General features: G+C 44.3%; 1 protein-coding gene across 3 annotated transcripts in view; it reads left to right on the top strand.

The window, feature by feature from the left end:
- LOC125924495 (histone-arginine methyltransferase CARM1-like) overlaps positions 1-17,746 on the top strand; it is a 278,914-nt gene that overhangs the window by 157,066 nt on the left and 104,102 nt on the right. For all 3 annotated transcript variants that reach the window (XM_049633044.1, XM_049633052.1, XM_049633061.1), the window contains exon 5: positions 7,007-7,117. In XM_049633044.1, coding sequence (XP_049489001.1) covers positions 7,007-7,117 — 111 coding nt within the window. The remainder of the gene's footprint in view (positions 1-7,006; positions 7,118-17,746) is intronic.

The raw sequence follows: 17,746 nt of genomic DNA on the forward strand, positions 1-17,746 counted from the left end.
CAGGGAGTTCACACCATTTTCTTGTGTTCCCTGATAGGAGCCCCAAATTCACCATCTTCACTTACTGCCTGTGTGGCCGGGGGCGGCTGAGGATTTATTCTCTCTCTAGAGAAGCATTGTACACAAGAGCTAACTGGATCATAGTGTGATATAATATGGCAATGTAAAAAAATAAAATAAAGTCCTTCTTTGAAAGTTGCTTACGATCACTAGATTGGAGAGGTTGTGTTATGCCGGTAGAAGATGCTTTTTAAGGAGGTAGTATTTTCTGGATCATGAACTGGTTCCCTCTTTGTGGCAGTAAGACACATTTTCTTTCTCTTTTTAAAGAGAGAGAGAGATAGCAAGTATGAGTAGAAGAGAGGGACAGAGGGAGGGAGAGAATCTCAAGCAGGTTCCGTTCCCAGCATGGAGCCTGATGTGGGGCTCGATCCCACAACCCTGGGATCATGACCTGAGCCAAAATCAAGAGTCACATGCTCAACTGACTGAGCCACCCAGGCTCCCCAGAGACACATTTTCCTTATTCAGTTTGTTCAACAGAGATGTAGTGAATGTCTCCACTATGTGCCAGACCGTATGCTCTTATCAGGGATTCGGTCGTGGGTGAGGAACAGGTGGAAGTCTCTCCCTTAACCAAGTGTATAGTCCAGGGGAGCAGATGTTAATCAAATAATCACTCATTGAATGGGAAATTATAACCAGGAGGAGTGTTACAAAGGAAGGGTATACAACAGGAGGACTTAGCTTGGGAAGGGAACAGAGATTAGGGATGTCTTCTCTCACGGAGAGCCATTTGGAATCTGAAGGGTGAGTTGTTGTGTCAGCCAAAGGTTCTGCAGGAGAGAGTTTACACACTCGACAGGGTGTTTTGGGAGAGTTAAATCACAGGACTGTGTACCAAGATGTGGGCAGAGTTAAGAGAACCAACACAGGATGCTGAAGCAACCTGGCACTAGCCAGAGAGACTTGTTACCACATGTGGGCTGCAATGGGCGCTTCCTGGAAAGTGGATGGGACGGTCATAGCCGTAAAGATGGAAACCCACCGAGAATTGTGGCTTTGGGTGGAGGGGACAACCAGTCTCCGGAGAGCCAGGAAGGAAGAAGCCAGGAGAATAACTCACCTGACCTTGCTGTTCCCAACCCCTCTGACTTTCTGTTGTATTTTCTCTTGACTGCTCCCAAATGGGGTCCAGGGGTAAGGAAGCCATTGATGCAGTCCACGTAGGTGAGACTTGTGACAAAAAGCGGGTGGAGGAATGTGGAGCACAGACCTGGAGTAACAAATAGAAAAGATCTAGCTTAATGGGCATTGACTAGGTAAAAACAAAAACATTACCATAGGCTGATACCATAGAGTATGCAGTGGGGAGCACCCCAAAGGGAGCAGCATTTACTAAGGCCCTATGGCAGAAAGGAACATGGGACCTTCCAAGAGGCCTGGGTCAGGGCAGAAGGCTGCCTCAGATAGTCACAAGGGTGACCCAAGAGACATGTTGGGATCACAGTCAAGGAGGAAGGATGGAGATCACAAAAAGAAACAGTATAGAGTCAGGTCTGTGAGATGGCTTGGAGACCAAGAAGCAGAAGGTTAGGTTGAGTGAAAAAATTCAGCATGTAAGTGCTGAATAAGGCAAGGGCATCCTGGGCTTAGCCTCTGGCTGCTAGCTTTGCATGCAAGGACACTCCCAGAGTTGAAATGGCTGGGGAACATCATAAGCCTTTTCCAGAAATATTTCAAGGTGATGTTGGAATTAGAAGACTGCCCTAATGAGTCATCGCATTTGGTCATTTAGCCAACAAATATTTATTAACGATTTTTGCTTTCATGTTGTGCTGGGTGCTGAGAGATAAATGATGTGCTTCTTATCTTTGGGGAACTCATAGGCTTGGCAGGGAAGGCAAACATGTAAAGAAATATTTGCGGTATCATCGGGGCACCTGGCTGGCTCAGTAGGTAGAGCGTGTGACTCTTGATCTCAGGGCTGTGAGTTCGAGCCCTGCATTGGACATAGAGATTACTTAAAACCTTAAAAGAAAAAAAATACAGTAAAACGTTGGTTTGCGAGCATAGTTCGTTCCAGAAACGTACATGTAATCCTAAGTACTTGTGTATCAAAGCGAATTTCTCCATAATAATGGGAACTCAGATGATTTGTTCCACAACCCAAAAATATTCATATAAAAATGATTACAGTATTGCAATACACAAAATAATAACGAAAATACAAGATATCAAGAAAAAAGCAAATTAACCTACATTTACCTTTGAAAACCTTTGTGGCTGGTGTGAGGGAAACAAGAGAGAGGAGAGTTATTGAGTAGGATGAGTTTCACTAACGAATGTCGACTACAGTGCAGTCTTAAAAACTCTTGTCAGGGGCACCTGGGTGGCTCAGTCCGTTGAGCATCTGACTTCAGCTCAGGTCATGATCTCACGGTCTGTGAGTTCGAGCCCCACATTGAGCTCTGTGCTGACAGCTCAGAGCCTAGAGCCTGCTTCAGATTCTATGTCTCCCTCTCTGCCTCTCCCCTGCTTGTGTTCTCTCTCTCTCTCAAAAATAAATAAAAACATTAAAATATTAAAAAAAAAAAACTCTTGTCATATACTCTATGTAATGTAACTGGCAATAAGGCAGCAGAGGAAAGGGTCTATAATCTGCTGGCAGCCTGACCTAGAATGAAGCAAAGCATTCCTAACCTTACTCTTGTACGGAAAACCAGAGGAACATCCATGGGTGCTTTGAAGTGACAAAAAATACACTACTGCCAGTGGGGGGCACCTTCCAATGTTCTGAAAAATTACAGATTTCTGCCAAACACCGCAGCCTGAGATTGAACATCCAAGCACGGGGGATGATTACCCACAATCCCACAGTGAAAGAGAGAAAGAAAGAGAGAACCATTGGCTCAGTTGTGATTGCGTGACGTTCAGCATCACGGATGACTCGTATTGCAAGACATGGCTCGTTTATCAAGTTAAAATTCATTAGAAATGTCTGCTCGTCTTGCGGAACATTTGCAGAACAAGTTACTAGCACTCCAAGGTTTTACTGTATATGCAGTGTCCTGTGGTAAGCTCTTCTGGAGAGCCATGTACCAGGCAGCCTAGACTGGGGACGTCAGAGAACGTGTCCCAGAGATGTGGTATCTGTGCTTGGTCGTCACTTCCCCAGGGGGAAAAATGAGAAGAATTTCACCCAGCAGAAAAGTATTGTTTCAGTGTGTGCCAACCACTAAAGCAAACAGTCCCTAAATCTCAGTGGTTTCATGTAAGGAAATTTCTTTCTTATGGCACGTCCAGGGTGTTCTGAGTGGCTCTTCCCAAAGTGGCGACCCAGGGAGTCAGGCTGTTTTCACCTCCAGCAGCTGGTTTCCAGCGTGACTCCATAAGGAGCAGAGGGTGTGAGGAAGGAAGGCAAGGTACACCTTCAGCCACCTCCCCACAGAAGGGACACTCGTCACTTCCCCTCATGCTCCATTGAGCTAAGTGGTCCCATGGCCCTATGGAGATACAGGGGAGCAGAGATTGTCGTCCAGGCTCTGAGAGAGCATGAACGTCTGGCAGGCTCTCGGCTCCCTCTGCCACAGGGGATCACACATGAGGGAGCCTAGAATCAGGAAAAGGCCTGCAGTTGGCAAGCTGGGGGGGTGGGGGCGGGGGGAGGAAGAAAGAAGAGAATTACAGAAAAAGAGACCAGGAAAGCCAGTCATTGCCGGATGGCTGAGGCCCAAGGACAGCACATCGAGGAGATGGGGACTTTCCACTTAGCTGCGTGGCACCATTGGGGGTGTCTGATATGCCCAGATTTTCATCTCTTCACAGCACACCCCTTTTTTCTCATCTTTTACTACACAGAGAGAAGGCCACGATGGTGGGGAGGGTTGAGCATTGCCCAACTCTGCCGCTTACCGGCCATGTTACCTTGAGCTGGAAGTAGTCTGTCCACGCCTCGTTTCCTCATCGATAAAATGGGGACAAACTGTGAACTCCCCTTTCCAGGGAGACATTGCAATCAAAGAGTGTGAGGAGAACATCCTTGGGAAACTGTGGATGGCTTTGGAGGTACAAGGGGATTTTATTGCCTCTGCCCAACGTGGGGGGATATTTTTTTTCCCTAGGGCAAGAAAGGATAACTTAATATCTGCCAAGGTCCTCACATGTGCCCAGTCCTGTGGTGGCCTACCAGTGCTAGAATAAAAACTGGGACCAATGTAATCTTCTGTGAGGGCAAGAAAATATGATTGGAGGTAGCTTCAAGGCTTCCTGAAGTGCCATGTAGGAAAGCGTATAACAGAGTTATCTGTGTTAGTGGCCTCTCTCCTCTCGGATTTGGAAACCCCAGCTGGAAAGGGTAGTATATTTCCATTAGAGCCTAAATATTTGCTTTGACCTTTCGTTTTTTCACCAGAGGATTTATTCTAAGCCCTCCAGAGCTTTGTTTCCAACATTGCAAGGCTTACGTAGACAAGGCAAAATGTTCCTTCCTCTCCCCACCCTCTCCCATCAGCTCCAGACTGAAAATTCCCTTATTAACTTTTTACATATATACACAAGTGGGAAGCAGATGGCATTATCTGGATAATGCTAAGAAAAGATCAGATTCTTTTCCAAGGCCTATGCACTGTTTTGAAATAACCAAATGAATAAGGTTATTTGGGCCTGAAAAGAGGTATTGAAATAAGGTACCTGGGAAATTGCCTTCATTTGGGATTTTTCATCAGATAGGGTCTGGGTCTATTAAAGCGTACCAAATGGACTAATCTGGGCAAAGTTTGAACCACATCCATCAGGCTCCCTCCCATCTCTGACCTTTTTCTCTTTTCTTTCCATCACCTATCTCCTTCCTCTCTTTTGCAGCAAACATTTCTTTGGTTTTTAATCTGCAAGGGTCAAGAGAGCTGAAAAACGCTGTTCCAAGATGTGCTTCACAGCTCCCTAATAAAAGAGACAAAGAGCACCACTCACAGGTTTTCAGGGCACCTGTCACCAGAGCAAACAGGTGCAATTCTCATTGTGTCTTCATTTTGCATCCATGTTTTGGACTGGGTGTAGACTGTGAAGTTTTATATTTTTATTGAATAAGGCTCCGGAAAGATTCTTCTGGATCTGGTGTATCTATTTGGGGTGGGGGGGGGGGCGGGTGCTGTGAATTGTACTTCCCACCCTAATGGCCGCATTCGCTAAAGAGTGGTCACAGGTGTTCTTGCAACGGAGCAGGGCCATGTGAAGATGATGTATTTCCTAGGGAGGACGAGGGGAGGGGAATGTTGGTATTTCTAAAAGTATAGACAGCCTGACAGCAAATTCCAGAGCCTGGGTGACATTTTAAATTGGTAATGCTCCTAATTACCCAAACCCTAGGAAACCATATGGAATACAGCCACAGTTCTAGCATTAATATGAGTGAGCACTGTGAACCCGTTACTAACGGCATGCTCTCTTAGAATAATGGCACAGTATCTGTGTCAGCACAGTGTGATACTGCGGTTAAAACACACAGACACGCACACACACACCCTCTTGATATTTCCTATTTTGGGGGGAAATTTTCCTGCTATCAAAGTAAAAAAAAAAAGAGAGAGAGATCTTTTCTAAATTTCCTACGAAAAGTAATACTTGGTTTCCTCGCCTAACATTGCCTATCGGCGTTGCCGTGTGAAAATGACAGATTTATGAAGATGGACGTAAGTAAGCAGGTTTTACGGAACACGCGCTTGGAAGGCGGATGTACCCAGATGCGAGTCTTCACTCCCCTCTCTGCTGCTAGATGAACTGGGGCCTGTTGGTCCGTGTCCGAATTTCAGTGTGGTCGTCTCCAAAGTAGTCCTAGTAATGCTGTTTACTCAGACGTTTATTATCAGGATTTAGAGCCAATCAAAACGTCTTGCTCAAAGCCAGTGCTGAAAGACGCTGAGTTAAGAGTCACTGATGTGGCAGGAGCAGTCACCTGAAATCCCAGTGATCAGATTGAAATTTGGGCCTTGGCTGCAGACATGTTTGGGGAGGAGGCCCAATACATATCACGTACCTCCTGCCTCTCAAATGTTGGGCCCTTGTGCTAGCGAAAGGTGATTGTCTTGATTTAAGTCCAAGGTCTGAACCCAGAGAATAGAAAAAAAGCTTCTGAGAATTCTATCTGTCCACTGCCTTAATACCCTCCTACCCTCCATTTGTAAACCTCCCCAACTGTGGGGTGGGGGGCCTGCAAAAAAGAAAAAAAAGCAAGCACAAACCCCACTTTTGGATTTTTGAAGACTTTATCTTCAGTTATTTCTGAATATATACATATATGAATATGTAATAAATTTATATATAAAAATTTTACATATATAAAATAAAACACAGAAGGTATAAAAACATATAAAATGATCGGTGACACTTTTCGTTTTGTTCCTGCTAACAGATTTGATAGGCGAGCTTATTCATGACGCTTTACTTTTCTTGGCCCTGGACATCCTAACAGCGATCTGTGTTACAAAGACACCATGGTAGGGGAGCCTGAGTGGCTCAGTCAGTTCAGCGTCTGACTTCAGCTCAGGTCATGGTCTCACAGTCCATGAGTTCGAGCCCCGCGTTGGACTCTGCTGACAGCTCAGAGCCTGGAGCCTGGTTCAGATTCTGTGTCTCCCTCTCTCTCTCTCTGCCCCTTCCCTGCTCATGCTCTGTCTCTCTCTGTCTCAAAAATAAATTAAAAACAAAAAACAGAGACACCATAGTAATAAGAGCAGTGATTTGAAAAACACCAATTACCTGCCAGGTGCTCTGTAGATACTTCATGTTACTTCATCCCTCCAACAAACCTTAAAAAGTGGATATTATTATCCCATTAAACATCTGAGAAAATGGAGTCTCACGGAGATCCCTAACTTGACTAAGGTGAGACCATTTGTAAACAGCAAAGCTGGGGCGTTAAGCCTGAAGACAATTGCTCAAAGCCATGGTGGAGCCAACATACCTGTGCATTTTCTCACCCCTCTGTTGTCTTCGCTCTTTCTTCCAGATTGTCCTAGATGTTGGCTGTGGATCAGGAATACTATCATTTTTTGCCGTGCAGGCTGGAGCTAGGAGAGTGTATGCTGTCGAAGCCAGTTCTGTCGCACAGTACGCGGAGGTAAGTGGTTGTATTTTTACAGCGTCTCCTAACTAGGTCTTCAGTAAACGTCAGGGGACTAAGTGATGGAATCTTCCAGGTGGGTCATTTTGAAGCATTTTTTTTTTTTGCCAGTCTGATTATTTTGTTCCTGTTGGCATTTTACTGCTGAGAGAAGCCAGACGTCACTGGAGTAACTGACATGAAAACAAGTTTTTAAAAAATTTCATGACATTGAAAATAGAACAAAACTTTCTTCTTCCCCATCCACTGGGTGGCAGGTGGGCCAGAGGGGGAAATGAATGTCTTTTTATCTTTAATGACCTACCAAGGTGAGGAGTCAGACTTTCTGGAGCGAGATTTATCTTGTTCTTAAGTGCTGTACTGACCAACTGTACCACTCACCTTATTTTTTTAAATTTTTTTTTTTTAACATTCTAGATCCCTAATTTTTTTTAATGTTTTTGGGAGAGAGAGAGACAGAGTGTGAGAGGGAGAGGGGCAGAGAGAGAGGAGACAGGGAATCCCAAGCTGGCTCCAAGCTGTCAGCACAGAGCCCAACGCGGGGCTCGAACTCACAAACTGCGAGATCATGACCTAAGCCGAAGTCAGATGCTTAACCAACTGAGCCACCCAGGCGCCCCTGCACCACTCACTTTAAATTTTAGTTTAGCTTTAAAGGGCTGTTGCTACATGGTTGTATTTGGAGCATAGACAGATGTCTGTGTTTCAAGGAGCTTTTTCAGATTTCAGGCATAGGTTGGAGGATAGATTCTTTGTTTTGAATATGGTATTCTGTTATCATGATTAAATATGTACAAATATTAGAGAATAAGTCAAAGGCAGAAGTCAGGTCATAATGGCTTTCAGTAATAGTTGGTTGGATATAATAATAACCTGACTGAGCTGCAGAGATTGGATGGGTGTGTGCGCGTGCGTGAATGGGGTAATGTGCTTGTCATTCACACCTGGACGAGGCCTGAATTTTAATGAGGGTTAGGAGGACAGAGAAGGAAGTTGGGCTGTTCCTTCTAATGAATATCGTGAAATGTTTCCCCAACCCGGAACAACTGGTAACGCAGAGCCGTGGTTGGTTTTGGATCGAGTGAACAAAGAAGAATCAGAGACAGGCCAGTATGGCGTGTGTGGAAGGAAAGATTGCCAAAGCCTGCTGGCTGGAATGTTGTTTTCCTTTCCAACAAGTCTTGATAAAATATTTTTGGTCATTTCCTTCTTCACCAGTTCTTAAAAGTTGTTTTTGTTGAATATTGGATACGCGCAAAAGAATATTTGTAAGATGTGTAAGTATAAAGGATAATGATGCAATGGACATGTGCCTTCTACTTCTTTTAAGAAATAGGCCATTAGGGTTTCCATTCAAGGTCCATATGGCTCCTCCTGATTGCTTTTCCTTTCTTCTCTAGACACAGGTAACCACAGTCTTGAATTTTTGTTTCTCATTCCCTTGTTATGTATAGGTTTACCTTATATATTTCTTTTTTTTTTTATTTTTTTAATGTTTTATTTTATTTTTGAGAGAGAGAGAGAGAGAGAGAGAGAGAGAGCGAGCACACAAGCTGGGGAGGGGCAGAGAGAGAAGGAGACACAGAATCTGAAGCAGGCTCCAGGCTCTGAGCTGTCAGCACAGAGCCTGACGTGGGGCTCGAACTCACTAGCTGTGAGATTATGACCTGAACTGAAGTTAGGTGTTCAACCGACTGAACTACCCAGGCGCCCCTACCCCTCTTTCTATCCCTAAAAACAAACCCTGTTTCATAAATAGAATCATAATGTATGCATTCTTGTATCATTTGTTTTTTTCGTCCAACATCATGTTCCTGATGACCATTCTGTGGATGTACACAACTATTGTTTCTTTATCTTCAGTGTTGGATACTGTTCTATTGTATGAAATGCCTCAAGTTGCTAGTTTACTGTTCTGTTGGCAGACTTTGGATGGCCTCTGTTATACAAGTGTTGTTAGGAATATTCTTGCACAACACCCGCCCGCCGCTGCGCCTTTGATAGAGCTTCTCGGTATAGACCCAGCAGTAGAATTGTTGGGTCACAGGACACGCATGCCTTCAACTCTGCTCTGTAATGACCAGGTGTTTCCCACAGTGGTTCTTCCACCTTTCCCTCCCTCCAGCAGTAAACGACAGTGCCATTGTTCCACAGCTTCGTCAGCAGTTGATATTGTCAGGCTTTGGAATTTTTGCCCATCTGGTTTTTATGACATGCTGTTTGCATTTGCATTTGCATTTGCATTTTCCACTTATTAATGACTTTGAGCACCTGGGCAGAGCGTTTTGGCCGTTTGTGCCTTCTCTTCTGTGGAATAGCTGTTCAAGGGCTCTTTTGGACAAGTTTTACTTTGAATTATCTTTTTAATTCTAATTCATCTGTAGGAATGCTTTCTGTACTCTCGGTATTAATCCTATTCCATTATATGTGTGAAAAATAGCTTTGTCCAGTTGATCTCACCTTTTTCTTTACGATGCTAGTAGATTTAAATATGGAATCCTAAATAAAGGAGAAGAGGAGAATAGAAGCTTATGAAGAGAGAACCCTATAGTTAAAGATGCCTCCGCTTAGATTTTCATACATCTTACAGGGTATTCCTAAGGATAAGGAAGTGAGCCTAGAACTTTATCTCAGGTGTTGCTCAATCATTTAATCATATATTCATTCAAGTGCATCCCACAGTTGTGTTTTTTGGGAATATAGGAGTAGCAGTACCGATTAAGGTCAGTCTTCAGAGAGGTTCTATTCTTGTATTATTTTTTTTTAATATTTATTTTTGGGAGAGCGCAAGTGGGGGAGGGGCAGACAGAGGGGGACAGAGGATACTAAGTGGGCTCTACGCTGACCGACTGACAGCAGCGAGCCTGATGTGGGGCTCAAACTCACGAATTGCGAGATCATGACCTAAGCCAAAGTCGGGCGCTCAGCTGACTAAGCCACCCAGGTGCCCCCAGAGAGGGTCTCTTCTGATAACAGAATGATCCTGTGGTCTCTCATTTCAGACACCACTCCCCCCACCCCCCCAAAAAAGTGGCATAAATAATTCAGAGATTTTCTTTTTCTCATACAGTTTGTTTTCACATATGTTTACATATATTTTATTTTTTTAAGTTTATTTTTTTCATTTTCGAGAAAGTGAGCATGAGCAGGGGAGGGGGAGAGAGAGAGGGAGAGAGAGAGAATCCTAAGCAGATTCCGCAGTGTCAGCATGGAGCCTGAAGCGGGGCTCAAACTCATGAACCGTGAGACCATGACCTGAGCTGAGATCAGGAGTCTGACGCTTAACAGTGCCCCTCACGTATATTTTAACTTGATTTGAGGAATAGTCATGATTTTTAAAACCTTGAGAACCTAATACCCTTGGCTGTAGTATTTTAAGAGAAGAGAGGAAGGAATTATCTAGAGATACTCTTGCATTCCCTATCCATAGTCGCTCTCCAACCCCAGCATAAACCCTCAGTAATCACCAGTGCACCGTAAGAGGGGCCGTTCTAGAATTGTCTTTGAGATTGGTTTCTCCAAGAGAATCTTCATCCTGATTACACATATCAGCAGAACTGTTGCCTTCTCATGGAGTGGCGCTCCCCTCACGGACACTGTTACCCAGAGTGTGGCTGTTGTGTAATTATGAGGGTATCTAGCAAGGAGCTAATACACAGGAGAAGAAAAGAGAAAGAATTAAAACTTTTTGTACTATTTAAAACTTTTTGCACTATTTAAAACTTGGAATAATTTCAAACTTGCAGGTACGTTGTAAAAATAAAAATAGTTCAAAGGCTGCCCAAATTCTCTTTACACTTTACCCCCCTTGCTTTATCGTTTAGTCTGGTTTCCGTCTCATCCCTCCCCCAAATGTATATACACGTGTATGTAAATATTTACATATATGTCGATAGAGATAAAGGAGGAGGACACACACACACACACACACACACACACACTTTTTACTATGGGTCAGTGATATATATTATGACCCTTTATCCTTAAACATTTCAGTGTGTGTTTCCTAAGAATGAGGCTATTTTCTGAAATAACCAAAGAAGAACTTAATTTAAGGGTGAAAAAAGAAGCTGTACAACGACTTGTCCATTGAGTCTTTCGATGTCACTGATCCAAAGGTTTTAGAGAAGCCGCAGCATGAGCGGAGAGATGGTCATCGTGGGTGTTGGGGCTAGGAGAGTCTATACCGAGCTGCCTTTTTGCTTGCCTATTATTTCCAAAGAGACTTGATTTTTAAAGCTTGAATTCCAAAAACCGTAGTTTTATTTTATCTTTGTTTTTGGCTTCTGTAGAGGATTTTTGTGTTTCTGTAATCTTTCTTTTCTGTATATAGTTGGGGCAGGTTGGGGGCGGGGGTAGCTTTTCAGATGCCAGAGAGGCTGCGCAGAGTCCTTGAAATCCTTGCTGCCAGGTCTCTTTGGCCCCGGAGACGTACCCTGCATGTGGCCCCAAGGACAGGCTAGTCACAATGCATTCAGGGCCAAAGGTGATTAGAACCTTCTCAAAGGGTGGATTTAATGCCAGTCTGGTCCCTCCTGATGAAGGCTATGGTCCCCACCGTGCCTCTGGCTGCTGCCTTGGGTGTCGTGAGATGCCCCCGTGGGCCAGGCCTTTTCACCCTTGTGGAGGGCGACCTGTACCAGCTCTTGATTTCTGCTTCTTACACTGACAATCATCTGTACAATTTGTGGGTGGCAGATTGCAAGTGTGAACAGCACACAAAAGATTTTCACTGTAAGCACAGGCTTTTATAGCAGCTCAGCACAGAGTGCATGGGGCTCCTTTCGACCTTTTCATTATTTGGTAATTGAACCAGCAGACATTTAATTCTTTCCTCTGGAGTCTTCATTAAATTGCTCGGAAAAGATAAAATTGCAACAAGAAAGAAAAATGAACAAATTTAACTACCATCGCCTGGGCCTGGATTCTTCTTCTCACGCTAGGCTTCTGGGCTTTAAGTAAACAGAATATTTTCAAATTGCACTGGATTCAATTTCAGTTGCTTTCAGTGGCTCACACGGATTGTGTCCGGGCTGACCCTCAGACGGCAGGATGGTGTGAATGACTCCTTGTTTGGAGGGCATGTACACAGAGTCAGTTTTTGCGGGATAGTCATGAACTTACCCAAGTGCAGCCATGTGCTCTCATCCTGGGCCCCTTCTGACATTTCTGGGTCAGTAATAAGAGATCGTCCTTGTCCAAGAAACAGGGCAGGACTAAAGGTCTCCCCTGGGTTCCCAGCCTGTCCACCTCAAAATGGCAGCTGTGTCTTTCTCTCTTTTTGCTTTCTTATGTACAAAACATAGAGCTGAAGCTCCAGGATCATATAGACCAAATGGCAAAGAAAAAGGCATTAATCAAACGTACACACATACACAGTCAAGAAAGGGGGTATTCCTTAATTTCAGTTGCACGCAAACACAGGTCATTTCTCTCCATCTAATTCCTTGGGGGGCCAGGGGAATACAAGACTATGAGGGTAAGCAATGGTGAATAGATTGATGCGTTATAACCAGTTTAATCTTGAAACAGAGCTCTCTGGCACTGAGACTTAACAATATTCATAATCATTGTTGGGCCACTTAATAATTAGACTTTACTGGTACACAGTTCCTCTGTCTGCCTCATTAGGATGACTTTGAAGGAGTCAGACCAGGTACTTCCAGATGATGGAGAGGCAGAAGTAAAGGCGGGTGGAATTGGAGCCATTGAGATACTGCCTTTCTAGACCTGCCCGATTCGTAATCTACGGCTGTTCTGTGCCTCATGGGAGCCACGAGACACATGTGACTGTTTGTATTTAAATATAGGTTAATTTTTAAGAATGAAATACCTTAGTCACACTAGCTGCATTTCAAGTGCTCGACAGTCACAAGTGGCTGATGGCTATTGTATTGGACAGGGCAGGCAGGGAACATGTCCATCATCGCAGAAAGTTCTAGTGGGAAGCACCGATGGAGAGGACACAAGTGACCAGACTTCACTTGGCTGGCATCGGATGGCCAGGCTGGTGTCTGTGTTCATGGCCAGGCATTGGGAGCCTTGGCCGGATTGGACTGGCTTGATGTTAGGTGAGGCGCCCTCCCCAGTCCCTCATGCTGTGGGCATTGTTTATTTTTCTCTGATTTATGTGTGAGATCCGTCACAGAACAGGTTCCCTAGGAAACAGACTCTGGTGCAGAGATCTGCATGGAGGAAGTTTATCACGGGGGGCTCTCAGGAACCTGATGTGTGGAGAAATGAAGGAGGCAGGGTGGTACTATGCAAGGAGGCGTTAAGCTGCATTACGGTCGAAATAAAGTGAACGTCCACTTGCACGGGAGTTCCTGAGCTGGGGCTGCCTATGGGAGTTGAATCACCTTGAGGCAAGGGCTTTCCATCCCACACCTTTTTGGTGTGCACTCCCTTGGGAAGGGCTGTGGCTTTGGGTCAGATGGCTGTGTGGGTGGAGGGAATTTGGTAAGACAAGACCCAGCTGAGAACCATCGTTGCCAGTGTTCCAGCAGCTGGGAGAATGAGTCCCATGGTCTCAAAGCAAAGATCTGTAACATATGCCAGAGCAGGTACTACAAGATCAAGATTCCAGATCCTAACTTGGGACTATAGAGAGGAAGCTGGGGGAGGATGGAGATGAAGATGTAATAGCAAAGCCAGGAGGTGATGGAACAAGCGCGACGATACTAAAAGCTTAGATGAGGCCACAGGGCACTTTGTCACATGTGCTTTAGGTGCGAGCAAAGATTGTCTACAAATGGATTACACCACCTGACGCGATGCGCCTTCTACTGTCGGAAGCCCTGTGAAGACACAGCATACATCTAGGACACGATCTCTCCCCTCAAGTGGCTTACAATCCAGGTGGATTTCAAACAAGTGAAATTCTTGACACAAGACAGCGAGAACATGTGAACGGCAGGGATGAGAAGCTCCTGGGCCAGCAACGGCTCCCGTTGGCTGGGTGGGTCAGGGAGGCTGGTGGAGGAGAGATGGGATTTGAATTGAATCCTAAAGGGTGAAAGACACGAAATGCCGTCTTTTCAAGCTTCGCCTCTTACTGCCGACAAGGAGATTTCTGAAGGCCCTTTGGTTCTTACTCGATTCCTTATCTTACGTGTGTTGGTAATCTCTTCACAAAATACTTTGAAGGCCAATTCTTGAACACTTGAAAGAGCATATACTTTGAAGTTTTCTGAGTTTATCCTGATTTCAACTCTTTGAGCTAGCTTTTTTCTCCAGTATTTTTAGTGTCTCCTACAGCTTACTTCTACTTCCTTCTCATTCTCCACAGACAAAATGCCTGAGTCATGAAGTTCCATCCAGCCCATCAACACTTTTTATTTTTGCACTGACAATGAAATTAAAAGGTGGCAGCAAGGAATCTGTTAAGGAAACGATAATAAGCATTTTTGCGTAGCTGAACTTTTAGAATTTAGGATGCATTTCTACATCTACAAACATGTAGTTCTTCCAGAAGAATCCGTGAAGGGCTTGGGGCAGGTAATATCATCCCCTTATCATAGATAATGCAGTGCCTTGGACATGGTAGGTCTTCACTTGATCTTAGCCAAAAGGCCGAGAAGTGATGGCCGTGGTAGGTCTTGAAGATGGGACACAGCCTGTGAACATCCAGGGGCTCATGGTTCCCTTGGAGATGAAGAGGTTAATGGGTTGGCTAGAAGCTGGACCACCTACCCTTCAGATAGTTCTTCCAAGATACAGGAGAAAACCCATCTTTTTCTTGTAAGGAACTGATTGTGAAGCACTTAAACGGGCAGACAGGTCTGCCATGTAGGAGGGAAACCTTCCTCCATTGGCCGTATCAGCTAGGAACACACTTGGGACAAGAGCAGCATAAAGAAATCCATGGGGAACGCCACCTCATTTGCCACAAAACCCTACCCAGGAAATAAGAACCCTTCTTACAGCTGGATTGGTGATCGAGGCAAGGCTACATGAGAGAAAGTATCTTTGCCTCTTCGTCTCATTCAGCACTCAGTTCCTTATAACGTAGCCTCTAAACACCTTTGCCGCATTAGAATTGATGATTCTGGAATCACCCAGGGTGGGGTTGTATCCTTGATCCACAGCCTAATGGCCATGTGACCTCAGCAGGTATTAGTTTCTTCTTGCTGCTGTAACGAATTAACAGAAGCTTAATGGCTTAAAACAACACATATGCATTGCCTTGCAGTTCTGAGCATCAGAAATACAAAGTGGATCTTGTGGGGCTAAAATCAAGGTGTCACAGAACCGTGTTCTTTCTGGAGGCCCTAGCAGAGAATCCATCCTTTGCCTTTTTCAGCCTTTGGAGGCTGCCCACATTCCTTGCCTACAGGCTGCATCATTCTGACTTTGTTGTTGTTGTTTGTTTGTTTTGGGAGTTTTTATTTTGTTTTAAACGTTTATTTATTTTGAGAGAGGGAGAGTACACATGCATGCATGTGAGCAGGGGACGGACAGGGACAGACGGAGAGACAGAATCCCAAGCAGGCTCCATGCTGTCAGCACACAGCCCGAGGCAGGGCTCGATCTAACGAATTGTGAGATGGTGACCTGATCAGAAATCAAGAGTCCGATGCTTATCTGGCTGAGCCCCCCAGGCTCTCTCTGAACTTTGCTCTTCACTATCATCTTCTTCTCTCCCTCTTACCTCCCTCATGAAAAGATCTTTGTGTTTATATGGGCCCACTAAGACAATCCACTATGCTCTCCCCATCTTAAGATCCTTAATTTCATCACATCTGCGAGGTCCCTTGGCCATGTAAGGTAACACACTCAAAAATTTTGGGGGAGCAGGATATATACTTTTGTTTGTGGGGGGGTGTTATTCTGCCTACTATAATAAGTTAGTTTACCTTTCTCTACCTCATTTTCTTCACCTATAAAATTTTAAATAATAATAGTCCCTTGTGAAGATACAAAAATCACATGAGAAAATCGATATAGAAATTGGCGCAGTGCCTGACATTCTCTTGCTATTGTTATCCTTGTCACTATTCCTTGTGGCTATTAACGTTGCTGTTATGGGGCCTCATTTCACCCCTGTCTCTGTACAAGTCAACCCAACAGAGATCATGGAAGGGTGATCCCCAGGCAACAATGGGAGGCATGGGGCAGAGCACGTTTTCTAACAGTGTGTGTTTAAATTGCATTTTGCAATTTCCTTTAGCACCCCTTTCTAAAACCCAAACAGTTGCAAGAGGCAGAGCCTCTGTACTTATGCCCCGCCCTTCTCAGCAATTCTGCAGACTGGCCAGAGCCGTGTGTCAAGCCGCTCTGTAACATCCGGGTCTCGGGAGAAATTCAGAGCTGTTTCTAAATCCTTTCCCGGGTAGACACTGTGCTTGCTGACCCAAATCTCCTAAATTGTCAGATGGCCTCGGGTTTGGTGACTGTTGAGAGGAAACAAACCACTTGGGCATCAGGGAATAAACAACACAGTGGCTCTCAGATGAAGGTAGATCAGCATGTCCGGCAGGACTTCTCTAACACAGATTGCTGGGCCCCACCCCCACAGGTTCCCATTCGGTAGGTACAGGGGTGTGGACCGAGAACTCACATTTCTTCTAAGTTCTGCTGTTGCTCATGCTTGGTCAGGGGACCACACTTTGAGAATTACTGGGATTGTATGACATCAGAGACGAAACAGCCCCCAGAAAGGGTTTCCCACAATGTCTGAGTTGGGCAAGTAAGGGAGCTGGATGGGAACAGTGGGAGGAGCCTTCCTGCCCCAAGCTCCCTACAGTGACAGGAACACCCCCTTCTTTTCGCGATGGATAGATTTTATCACATCCAATTTAGTAAATAGCCAGAAAGGCTGGAAGCCAGAATGTATTGTGCACATCACTGGGACATGGTTAAAAGCAACAGAATTGACTTGTCATTTTTTTGTTTGACTTTTGGAAAGTTTGCTTTTATTTTTAACCTCAATTTCCTTTCTTTCCCAGTTGTATTGAGAAATGATTAACAGATGTCACTAAGTTTCAGGTATATAGCACGATAGTTTGACCTAGGTATTTTGTGAAATGATTACCACAATAGGTTTAGTTAACATCTATCATCTCATACAGATAAAATACAAAGAAGAGAAGAAATTTTTCCTTACCATGAAAACTCTTAGGATTTACTTTCTTAACAACTTTCTCAGACATCATACAACGGTGTTAGCTACAGTCAGTACATTATATATTGTATCTGCAATACTTACTTCAAAAGTAAAAGATTGTACCCTTGAACCATTTACCTCCATTCCCCGCCCCCACCTCTGGTAACCACAAATCTGATCTCTTTTTCTATGAGTTTGGTGGAATTTGGGGGTTTTGTTGTATCATGTTTGTTTTTTTAAGACTACATATAAGTAAGATCATACATACAGTATTTGTTTTTCTCTAACTTATTTCACTTAGCATAATCTCTTCAGGGAACATTAATCTTGTCGTAAATGGTAGGGATTCCCTCATTCTTTAGGGTTGAATAATAATCCATTGTATACATATACCACAACTCCTTTATCCATTCATCCATTGATGGACACTTAGATTATTTCCATGCCTTGGCTATTGGAAATAATGCTGCTATGAACATGGGGATACAGATATCTTTTCAAGTTAGCGTTTTCATTCCCTT

Source organism: Panthera uncia, chromosome D4 (genome assembly GCF_023721935.1).
Source record: "Panthera uncia isolate 11264 chromosome D4, Puncia_PCG_1.0, whole genome shotgun sequence".
Taxonomy (NCBI): Eukaryota; Metazoa; Chordata; class Mammalia; order Carnivora; family Felidae; genus Panthera; species Panthera uncia.